The sequence below is a fragment of the Vigna angularis genome, chromosome 5 (genome assembly GCF_016808095.1).
Source record: "Vigna angularis cultivar LongXiaoDou No.4 chromosome 5, ASM1680809v1, whole genome shotgun sequence".
Classification (NCBI taxonomy): domain Eukaryota; kingdom Viridiplantae; phylum Streptophyta; class Magnoliopsida; order Fabales; family Fabaceae; genus Vigna; species Vigna angularis.
Genome location: NC_068974.1, coordinates 26,207,577 through 26,220,056, shown reverse-complemented (window position 1 = coordinate 26,220,056; position 12,480 = coordinate 26,207,577). Strand labels below are relative to the sequence as shown.

Here is a 12,480-nt window from a genome sequence, read left to right as displayed (position 1 = left end):
GGGAGAAGGTTTCGGGAAAGGGGAAGGGGAAGGCAAGAAGGTTTCCACACAACGTGCCACATGCTAATTAAAAGCCACCTCAGCATGCCACCTTGCTAAAAAGTTAACGTAACGGCAAGGACATTATTGATTCAATTTTACCAAAACAGGAACTCAATTGATCACTTCCAAAATTGGAGGACCCAATTGAAACTAACCCGCAAATATAGGGAATTCCGAACCTATTAAACCTAATTTCTTTTATGTATTTGACATGTCATATGTAATAAATACTTTTTGAAAGTTCCATCAATTGATAACAGAAAATTAAACTCAAACAGAAAGAAAACATACAGAAATTTATGATAGACATAGTATTTCATGAACTCGTTTTTCAGAAGTATCACACTAGGGATAAATCTCAATAATAGACACTAATCCGAGAGTGAGTAATCTTGTAGTCACTGAAACCAGCAGAGAAAATGAGGTTGGCCCACTCTTTCTCGTATCTTTCTTTTCCGGCGAACAACATCATCATCTGCATATCGAAGAAAAACTGCGTCTCAGTTAATTCATGGTCTTCCTTCTTATTCTCCATCACAATGTCTATGATAAGAACCCTTCCTTCGCTAGCTATTGCCTCCTTGCAATTTTTCAGTATTTTCACACATTCCTTGTCCTTCCAGTCGTGCAATACCCACTATTTGATTGTCAAAGTAAAAAGGATAAGAATCACAAAATTAAAAACGGAAATCAAAAAGCGTTGTCTGTATGATGCATATTCGTTTTTTTTTTTGTTTATGTGTTATGTATTTATACGGTGATATTTCGATATGAGGCCCTACTTTAAGTTAGTGGATAGGTTTGTATTATATTTATTCTAGAGGTTACTAATTTGTCATTATGGGCATTCCTTCTATGCCCTTCAAAGGATTTTAGTATTCTTATAAGTGAATCTAATAAAAAACATGTCTTTGCATAATAATTTTAAATAATGTATCAATGTTTTAGTTCACAATCAAACTACATCTAATATGTAACTACACTCTCTCATAGGAAGATGAATCGGGACGTGTTGTCACCCACCACCGTCACCACTGCCACCGCCGCCCTAGCCATATATCTCCCTGTCGATCTCGGTTGGGTGAGCTTTCGCTTTTTGGATCGTCTTTTGCCCAATGTCAATCAATGTGGTACCTCCCATTTTTGGTTGCCATTGGATTTACCTTGTTTACATGTCGACCCGATGGCAGCAAGAAAAAAAAGGCGGTCTTCTGCTATACTCTAGTAATCTCTTTCCTGCCGAGGCACACCAACCCCCATCATGTCCCAAATCATATTCCCTAAATCAATAGAGGAAGCCTACTCATCAATTACCTCTTTTCGTAGATGAGAACGGGTTTGCAGAACGTCTAAGCATTGTATGTGGGTGGTGGAAGAGACACGGCCTTACTAGTGGGTGGCCGACAAGGATTAGGTGATCGGAGTTAGGTTGAATGAAGATCACATTGTGTAATTGCATATGTTTAGATTTTCTGTGACTTCAACTAAATCAATGCCTCATTATTTAAAATTCGCACACACGTACATTATTTAATATTATTATACTCGACAAGTTTTTATTGAATTGATGTGAAAGGTAACGAAACCCATTCTTTAAAAAGGAAAACGAAGCAAGTCCCTTGTCATTGTTAAGTGTTTTAACTCGAGCTGTTATTAGTTTTATCTCTTGTAATTCAGTTAATTCGGTTTCCTTTATTTTCGTTGTCACACCTTGTTATATACGTTGCCTTCTAGTGCATTCAATAACACACGCAGTTTATTTTCTCTGTGTCTTACGAATCCTTCTGATATCTCTTATCAATATTTCCATGTATTTCTTGCAGTGTTATCAAGAGCCTTGGTCGAGAGAGGACCTAAGGAGCATTGTGCATCTGGGTACAATGTGGCTGGCCAAGTGCGGTTGGAACGTCCAAAGAAAACAATTCTTGAGCAAGAAAAAGAAGGTGGATCATGGTTGATATCCCTACGACAAATTTTTATGTCCTCATAGACAAAAACTAGAACAGGTGGAGCATGCAGATGAGGGTCTTGTTTCGTTTTCAAGACGTCAACAATGTGTTAGAGGGAGTGGATTCCGTGTCTGATTTTTGCGGCTCGGAGGATCAGAAGGAGGTGTTAAGGAAGAAAGATGATAAAGCTTTGTTCATCATCCAATAATACGTGGATGACATGCATTTTGAAAAGATACAAAATGCTACTACGACGAGAGAAGCTTGGAGCATTCTGGTGCGCTGTCATGCTGAAGGGGAGAAGATAAAGAAAGTAAAACTTCAGACATTGAGGAAACAATATGAACTTCTGCAAATGGAGGACAATGACAAGGTTAGTGATTACTTCAACCAAAACTTGACTATTACCAATCAAATGAAAGGATGTGGCGAATCCATTAGTGATCTCATGATAGTGGAGAAGATTATGCGATCACTACCTCAACGGTTTGATTATATTGTGGTGGCCATTGAGGAATCCAGAGACACTGAGAAGTTGAAGATTGAGGAACTTCAAAGTTCCTTGGAGGCACATGAAATGAGATTGGTAGAATGAAATCCCGTCAAGAATGATGAGGAAGCACTAAAGGTACAACATATCAGAAGTGAAGAGAAAAAGAAATTCAAGAAGTGGAAAGGAAAACCAGCAAGAAGAGAGTGGAAAAATGAAAACAGTGTGAATGAGCAAGATGAGAAATCTGAATCTATGGAAGGCAAGGGTGGCTTTGAGAAAAATGCGAAGAAGAAAGATAAAAGGAATATAGAATGTTTCAACTGTCACAAGATGAGGCATTACGCGTATGAGTGTTACTCAAATAAAGGCAAGCAGAAGAAGAAACAACAAAACAAAGAAGTGTATATAGCATAAGAGGATTCAGATTCAGAGCCATTAACTCTGATGGTAACAACTACTTCTGAAAATACAAATTCTTTAAGTAAATCTTGGTATTTGGATTCGGAGTGCTCGAATCACATGACATGCAACAGGGAGTGGTTGATCGGTTTGGACGAATCAAAGAAAAGTAGAGTAAAGTTTGAAGATGACAACACACTAAAAGTAGAAGGAATGAGAAATGTTATCATAAAGAGGAAAGATGGCTCTCATGCTATCATAGAAAATGTTCTGCTAGTGCTAGCAATGAAGTGCAATTTGTTAAGTATTGGACAATTGCTAGAGAAAGGTTTCACGGTAGTCATGGGAAATCATGACCAAGTAGAAGTATTTGACAAAAATAAGATGTTGATCTTGAGAAGCAAGATGTCTAAAAATCGAACGTTTCAAGTTTGTATGGATGCAGTAGGAAGCTGGCGCTGTTTGTCTATTGTGAAAGATGATGAAAAATGGAAATGACACTTAAGATTTGGCCATTTGAATTTTAAGGATCTACAACAGCTGAGTGAAAAAGGTTTGGTTTCTGGAATACCATATATCAGCATACCAGGAAACGTTTGTCAATCTTGCATTGTTGGAAACCAAACTAGAAGACCGTTTCAAACAAGATTGGAGATGAGATCCAAAGAATGTCTTGAGGTGGTACACTTTGATATATGTGGCCCCCTGGAAATTTCAACCTTGGCTGGAAATAGGTATTTTATTACATTCGTTGATGAATTTAGTAGAGTGGTATGGGTGTATATAATAAAGTTGAAAAGTGAAGCACTTGAGGTATTCAGAAAGTTCAAAATCAGTGTAGAAAGGAAGAGTGGAAAATTGATTAAAGTGCTTAGAACTGATGGAGGAGGTAAGTATATGTCTTATGCGTTTGAGAAATTCTGCCAAGACAATGGGATTACTCACGAGGTAACAGTACCTTACATTCCTCAACATAATGGCTTGGCAGAAAGGAGGAACAGGACAATTATGAATATGGCCAGGTGTCTTCTGAGAGAGAAAAATGTGCCACGAAATCTTTGGGGCGAAGCCGTATCAACAACTGTTCACATTTTGAAAGATGTCCCACTGAGAGACTTGCAGGCAAGGTGCCACTTGAGGCTTGGACATGTACGAAACCTTCTATTAATTACTTTAAAGTGTTTGGATCCTTGGTTTTCTGTCATATTGCAGATCAAAGAAGATCAAAGCTAGAAGATAAAGGAGAGGCAACGGTGCTTGTTGGATATCATCGAAATGGTGCATATAAGCTCTACGATCCTATCAAAGAAAAAATTGGTGATAAGAAGGGATGTAATAGTCCTAGAAGACGAGAACTGGGATTGGGAGCGCGGACAGACCAACCTTAAGAAGATGTTGGTGGTGCATGGAATCTCTAATGATCCTATACGATAGGAACGAAAACTGCTGATATTGTTGGGAATGATGCAGATCTAGAGAACACAGAACGGAGACCGAGAAGGCAATCTTCTAGACTATCTAGGTTTGCATATTACGAATTATATTCAGATATAGGAGTGACTAATGAAGGAGATCTAGTTCACATGGCATTGATGGCTGGGACAAAACCGATAGATGTAGGTGAAGCCTTGACACAACCAGTTTCGAAGGAGGCTACGGTTGAAGAACTCAAATCAATTGAGAAAAATAAGACATGAAGCCTAGTTAATCTGCTAGATGGAAAGCATTGCATTGGGGTGAAGTGGGTATTCAAGAGAAAGTTGAATCCAGATGGCACGGTTTCGAAGCACAAGGCTAGACTCGTGGCAAGAGGTTTTCTGTAGAAGCAAGGAGTAGACTTCACAGAAGTTTTCGCACCTATGGCAAGGTTAGAAACTATACGATTAGTGGTTCCTATTGCCTGTGCTAGAAACTGGTCATTATTTGCACTTGACGTTAAATCTGCATTTTTGCATGGACCTTTAGAGGAGGAAGTCTATGTTCAACAACCCCCAGGATTCAACAAGAAGGACAAGAAAAATCATGTGTACAAACTGCATAAGGCGCTTTATGGGGGGAGACAAGCTCCCAACGCTTAGAACAAAAGGATTGACGCCTTCTTCCTCAGTCATGGATTCGAACAATGTGTTGTAGAGCATAGTCTGTACGTGAAGGAAAGTGTCAGCGATGACAGAATGATCATCTCTTTGTATGTTGATCATTTGTTGGTGATCGGCTCAAGTTTGAAGGAGATTGCTGAGTTCAAACAGATGATGGAAACTGAGTTCGAGATGACAGATCTTGGAAGGCTTAGTTACTTCTTAGGTATGGAGTTCGAGATGCATCAGCAGAAGTATGTGAAATATTTATTGGAAAGATTCAAGATGAATCTATGCAATGATGTTAGAAGTACACTTGAGGCTAACGCCAAAGTAAAGGTAGATGAAAATGAAGAAGATGTGAATGAAACAGCTTATAAACAAATTGTTGGGTCTTTGCGGTTCTTATGCAATAGCAGACCATATTTAATGTTTGGAGTTGGTCTGATAAGCTGATTCATGGGAAATCCAAAGAGGAGCCATATGATTGCTACTAAACGAATATTGAGATATGCTAAAGGGACTGCGAGTTATGGCATTCTGTTTCCATATGGTATGAAGAAGGACGACATGGCTATGCTGTTTCATGCAATTAAAGATGGATAAAGCAAGCACATCGAGGTAAAGTATGTCAGCATAGCCAACCAACTAGTTGATTCATGCAGTTAAAGATGGATAACACGTCTGCCATAAACTTGGCTAGAAATCCTGTGAGTCATGGAAGAAGCAAGCACATCGAGGTAAAGTACCATTTTTTGAGAGACATGGTGAACTGACCTATTGCAAGACTGATTTTCAACTAGCATATCTTTTCACAAGAGCACTCAAATTTGATAGATTTGAGTTTCTTAAAAAGGAAATAGGAGTGTTACTTCTTGACAACTTAAATTAGGAAAGAATGTTAAGTGTTTTAACTCAAGTTGTTATTAGCTTTAGCTCTTGTAATTCAGTTAATTTGGTTTCCTTTATTTTCGTTGTCACACCTTGTTCTATATGTTGCTTTCTAGTGCATTCAATAACATACGCAATTTACTTTTTCTGTGTCTTACGAATCCTTCTAATGTCTTTTAGTGAGCCCCACCACGGGTTAGTCACTTAGTGAGCCAACCCAACCCGGCTCATTTATTAGCGAGCCAAAAATATTCGAACTCGACCCGACCCACCACGGGTTGGTGGGTTAAACGGGTTGGCTCATTGACTCAATTAACTTTTTTTCACCCTCTTCTTCTCAGATTCTTATAACATGTTAGTTTGATCGATCAAATTGAAATAGCAATATTAGAGCTGTCAAAACGGGTAACCCGACCCGACCCACCACGGGTTGGTCACTTAGTGAGCCAACCCAACCTGGCTCATTTATTAGCGAGCCAAAAATATTCGAACTCGACCTGACCCACTACGGGTTGGTGGGTTAAACGGGTTGGCTCATTGACTCAATAACACACGCAATTTACTTTTTCTGTGTCTTACGAATCCTTCTAATATCTCTTATGAGTATTCCCCTACATTTCTTACATTTCTTACCGTCATTATTCCTAAGTGTTAACGAAAGGTGATATATGAAAGAGAAAATAAAGCTTTGCTATTGTTGTGAAAAGTCAAGGCTACAGAAGGTATAGCCCGTATATAAGCTAGGGTGAACAGAAAACTACAATTGAACCTATAATAGAAACACCAAAACTGATATATGCTTAACACCAAGCCCTAGTAAAATATTCTTTTAGGCCTTGTTCACTTGAATGGATTTGGGGAAGAGTAATTGAGGAGATTTGAGAGGATTTGAAGATAAATTTTTTTATTGTTTATTTGAGTGAATTTGGAGGTAAGTGAGAATGAATTTGAAAGTAAAGTTTATGAAAATTAGTGAAGGATTTGATTTACGTGACAGATTAAAAAAATTTATTTTCAAATCCACTCTCATTTACCTCCAAATTTACTCAAATAAACAACAAAAAAAATTATCTTCAAATTCTCTCAAATCTCCTCAATTACTCTCCCCAAATCCATTTAAGTGAACAAGGCCTTAATCTTTAAAAACATAGTTAAATTTGATTTTGATCTTCACACTTTTTGATGGGGAAGTGCATACCTAGAGAGAATATACTAAATGACATTTAAGAGAATGGGAAAGAAATTAAAAATGGAAGAGATTAAGGAAGAGGAAACTTATGATTTGAAGATGCGCCACTTGAAGGAAGCTCCAAGATAAGCATCAAAGGAGGACCGCCACTTGCTTGAGCAAGATAAGGTCTGCCCAAAATAGGGACTTTGGAGACAGAATACTATCTCAAAGAAGATTGAAAAAGTGCAAATCAACTCAAAATTCAATTGATTCAAGGTAAGGTGTACAAAAAGGAGACCCCTAAGCCTTCTTATATAACCTTTGGAGTGAGCTAAGATGCAAGATCTAGAAGATGTGGGACTTTTGAGGGTGTAGTCCGTCCAGCAGCTGCTGCAGGTCTTCTAGGAACTTTTGAGTCCCACATTGCTCAATTCTCTCCACTCCAAAGGGTTTATAAGGCAACTAGTTCTCCTATAGTTCAAAATATGAATACTAGCTATGCTACTAACTCCTACACGCCTAGTATGCTCACTTTCTCTTCTCTTCTTTTAAAGATCAAGCCATGGATAGTCCCATATTGCTTTCTCTTAAAGAGAAAGAAGAGTTTATAAGCAATTATTCACAAGAACTAAGAGAAAGAAATCAAAAGGCAAATACACGCCCAAAGAAAACCTATTCTACTCTTTTTTATGCTTGTTGTCACTTTGAAAGCTCTTCATTGTTGCTCCATTTATGATCATATCACTTTTTGAAAATGTTGCCCCACAAAATTTAAAAGTTTCAAAAATATCTTTAATATGACAACTCCATCCATAAGAAGGGCAATTAAACTTGATTTTAATCTTCCAACTTCTTTAAAATATATCCCTACAAAATTTAAAAGTTTCAAAAATATCTTTAATATCACAACTGAAGCCATAAAAGGGGTTGTTGACATAACAACAAACATTTTATGATAATAGATATATACAGAAAGGGGGAGAGAAGGAGATAGAGAGATGGGGGGAGAGAGAGGGAGAGAGAATATTTACCTTCAACATAACGGAATCAGCCGGAGGAATTGCTTCTAACATGTCTCCTCCGACATATTTTATGTTCTGAGTTTCTTCCAAGCCTGTAACAACATGTGGCAGATCAAATACAATGCACTTTACCTGTGGGAAGGACTCAACAATGACCTTAGCCATAGTCCCTGTTCCTCCTCCAACATCAACCAATGATTCTATTCCCTCGAACAATCTCTTATACTTCTCAATCGCCACAGTGGAAACCAATCGACTGTCCATAGCCATGACTTCATTGAAATTAGGCTCACGTCCAGCAAAATCCCAGAATCCCATACCATTTTCACTGTGAAACGGTGAAGGGTTTTCATTTGTGAACCAGGTAGAGAATTGAAACCATGGATTAATCATAACTGGATTAAATATTAATTGCGTCAAAGGTTTCATACTAAAGGGGTGGTCCTTTAGGAGTAATATAGATGCATCAGTTATCAGATACATGACTTCAGGCTGATTTGGGGTGGCATGGTGCTCAGAGAAGAAACCAGAATGAGTCAAAATTTTCATCAAGCGGGTGATAAAGGAAGTCTTGGATGGGTGGAGTGGTAATGAAGCAATGAGTTGTGAGAGTGGCATAGGTTGGCCATAGTTGTGTATGATATTTGGTATGCTCATCTCAATAGCATACTTAAGAGACAAAGAGTTTATGAATTTCAAGATATAATTCCAAACATGGGTTTGAGCTCGAAGCAATTTTGAAGCATGCTCTTCACCATCGGTTTCCATATATAATTAGGCAAGTTTGTGTGGTATTAAATCTCGTATTAGCTCGGTGTACTTATAAGGATCAAAAGGTGTGCTACATAAATATCTTGGTGTTTTATTTCTAACTTTAAGAAAAATTATATTTTCACAATCACTTCCGCTTTCGATAGTTAGTACATAACTTTTTTTTATAATTAAATAATAATAAATATAAATGAAATTTCATCATAAAATAATAATACGAATAATAATAAATATTATCAATATTTAGGAAGAAATGATTTGTTATTTACAGTCTCTGTTTTAGATATGTATATGACAAAATGGCAAAACCACCGCTTAAAAATAACAATATTCACTAGTACAAAAAAGGTTTTTTATACCTCTTAAAAAAGGGTTTTTATACCTATTTTTAAGTAGATATAAAAGTATGAGGTATAGAAAGTTTTCGATTTTTTACACCTATTATTGAAACGGTGTAGAAAATTTTATTTTTTATACCTATCTGTTTAAATTAGGTATAGAAATCCGATATTTACACCTAATACTCTGGGAACAGGTATAAAAGAATCTCACCTTTATACCTGCAGGTATTATAACAGGTGTGAAAAACAAGACTTTTTATACCTAACACGGTTTTAACTGATGTAAAAAGTGACGTTTTTTTAAATATTTGATTTGTATGTGCTACTTTTCATATCCATACCTACATAAAATTCAATTCTATAATACCGTTTAAATAATCAATAATGAGTAAAATAATCAATATTATTTCTATTAAATCATCAAAATACAATATTTACCTAACAAAGTTCCTAAATATATTTACCTAACATAGTTACTTAACTTAGTTACACATAAAATAGTTCCTAAACTCAAAATGTAATATTGAAACATCTAATCATTTACAAATGGTTAAAAGAAATACAGCCAACTGCTCTCGAATATCTTTTATGACATGTTACTCCATTGAAGACATATCATCAAATATCTACACAATGAATAGTTTGAGTCAAATTATAATATTAATGGCTTAATATCTTAGTTATAAAAGTTGTAGTACTAATATACATAACATATCACTGCCAGTGCCAAAAAGAATTTTAAAAAATATCCCTCTATTACTTTATTATTGCATGTCTCATCATAATAACCAGGAAAAATGCTGCAAGGAGTTAATTTCCAATAGTACCCAGGAAAGCATTCCATTAAATTTTCAGAAACTTCAAATCTAAATGTAAAAGCACGAAAGCACGAGTCCATAGAGACAACGGTGATTAATATTCTACAGACTAGAGCATAGATGCATCATCCTTAGACATAATATATTTGAATAACTTGAAAATCAATTACTGCTGGTAACTAGTGAAAAATAATGACATAATGGTTTTTAATTTGTTTTTTGGAAGTAATAGAGCTCAATAGTAATTCTCTTAGATCTAAAATGAGAGTAGGATCAACCTAAAGCCAACAGGAGTAGATATTATTAGCAGCTGATGATTATGCTGGAGTAATACACTTAAGGCACATTAGTTAAAACAATAATGAGATGCACTTAAGGCACAATAGTTAAAACAATAATGAGATGCACTTAAGGCACATTAGTTAAAACAGAATTGTTGGTAAACGTAAAACTTACATCTTCTAATTTTGAGTTCAAGTCATTAACTTTTTTCTCTAACAAACACTCGAGTTTCCGTGTTCCCTTTCTCCTTGTTTTGTGTTTCTAGTTCCCCTTTAAGCTTGCCCACCTGCATAAAGAATTTCTGAGTCTGCACTATAGAATAATGATCATAAAAGACACATCTACTGGCTGATTTATAAGTAACCTGCTTCTGTAGAAAAACCTTGGCTCAGTTTGTGACAGCCGAATTTTCACTAGAGTTAATTAAATAATCATAGTTTTTTTTTTAACTGGGAATGTTAAGAAAAATTAATCACATTGTTTTGTATAAATCCTCATATATGAATTTTGTGAGATAAAGGACAGAACTAGCACCAATTGATCAATGAATATAAACATAGTATCAGTTTTAAGTTGGAACAATACATAACACTATTTCAGAATTAAAATGATTTTTTCTTCTAGAAAGAGAATAATATGACCTGCCATGAATCATGGGCTGCATTTACAAAGAAAGATAAGTAAAAAGAAGACAAATAAGCTTACACATTGATAAAATAACCAGCATCTGCAAGGCATTTCACTTTAGTTGTTCTAGGTAGTAGTGATTTGAATCGATCACAATTTAAAATTGCAGCCAACTCTCCAACACAGAACATCCAGAGATAATTGCCTAAAGTTACAAGTTTCAACTAGTGAATTAAAAATTATTCAAGATGAAGACAAAAGTATGTAACCATCAATGTCCCATACATTTTGAGCATTTTTCATTCCTTTTGCTAAACTTCTGTTTCTTTTCTGTGTTTCCTTTCTTTTTCTTATATAATTGCTTTTTTTTCTCTTATCAAAATATTATTGTAGAATTATGATTTGTGTTCGGTTCATCTCCTAAATATTTAAATAGATCCACAAAGTGCAAGTGTATGTGATGAGAAAGCCTACACATTTTAATATGATTTTTCTGATATTTCTGACTTCAACTTTGTTGCCCCGTTACATGTCATTGCCATTATCTTACTTTCACCTCTTCCAAAGTAATTATAATATTCAATTATTTATTTTATGTAATCACATAATATTTTTATGTATTAGATAAATATTAAATGGTTTAGTATGTTAGTTTAATTATTTGATTAGTATGTTAGCTATATTTAACTTGGATTCTTTTGTATACATATTATTTGATTAGTATGTTAGTTTAATTATCTTTTACAATTAAGATTTGCTACAATCATATATATCATCTTCATGTCATTATCAAATGTGAAACAATATCAAATGCATACCTGTTAAGAAAGATGGAATTATAAGGCCAGTTGTTTGAACTTATTTTGAAGAATTAACGGTTTTTTAATTAACAGATGTTTCAATAAAATATAAATAAAAACTGAAAAGGAAACAAAAATGGTTTTAGAGCTTTTCTTTTTTCACTCTCAATACTCCTGAAAAAAAATTCAATAAAAGATGTATCACAGAATCACTAAGCAAAGAAGCACTTACAAAGAAATCAATATCTCTGCATTGATATTAGCAAACAAAGCCTATAATTGTTCATCCTTCTAACATTTTAATAACAATATCTCTGCATGTCTAAAACCTTAGCAACATAAATTTAATACCAATCTCATCCAAATGGAAATGAAAATCATTTGGATAAAGTAATCAAACCTCACACTTTCACTGATATTCTAATTTGTGCACTTCACTTCAATATTCCTTCCAATTCAAACAAAACTTTCTCCAACATATCAGACTTCACAGGATTCACAATACTAATTTACTATAATAGGTAATAGGTATAGGTAATCTAAATACATATAAAAGAAAGTTGGCTCACTCTTCCCTGAGAATATTCTGACACACGCGCACCTAAATTCTGAGTCTCTATGTTCATTTTCGTGCTATCAGAAGAGTAGATGTAGCTACCGAGAAAAATATTTCTCTTTACCGTGTGCACAGAGGGTAACAGTGGGATTTTCTAGTGTAAAGTCAAACACATTCTTTGAAGGTGTGACACAAGGACAAGCAAAAACACACAAGTCACAGCGGTCCTTCTAGGACATC

General features: G+C 35.3%; 1 protein-coding gene across 1 annotated transcript; it reads right to left on the bottom strand.

Moving 5' to 3' along the window:
- Positions 1 to 400: 400 nt before the first annotated feature.
- Positions 401 to 8,813, bottom strand: LOC108340161 (trans-resveratrol di-O-methyltransferase). The gene is made up of 2 exons (XM_017577379.1): positions 8,055 to 8,813; positions 401 to 679 (listed from the first exon to the last, which is right to left on the bottom strand). The coding sequence occupies exons 1-2, from the start codon at positions 8,811 to 8,813 to the stop codon at positions 401 to 403; spliced, it is 1,038 nt and encodes a 345-aa protein (XP_017432868.1).
- Between the last annotated feature and the right edge of the window lie 3,667 nt (positions 8,814 to 12,480).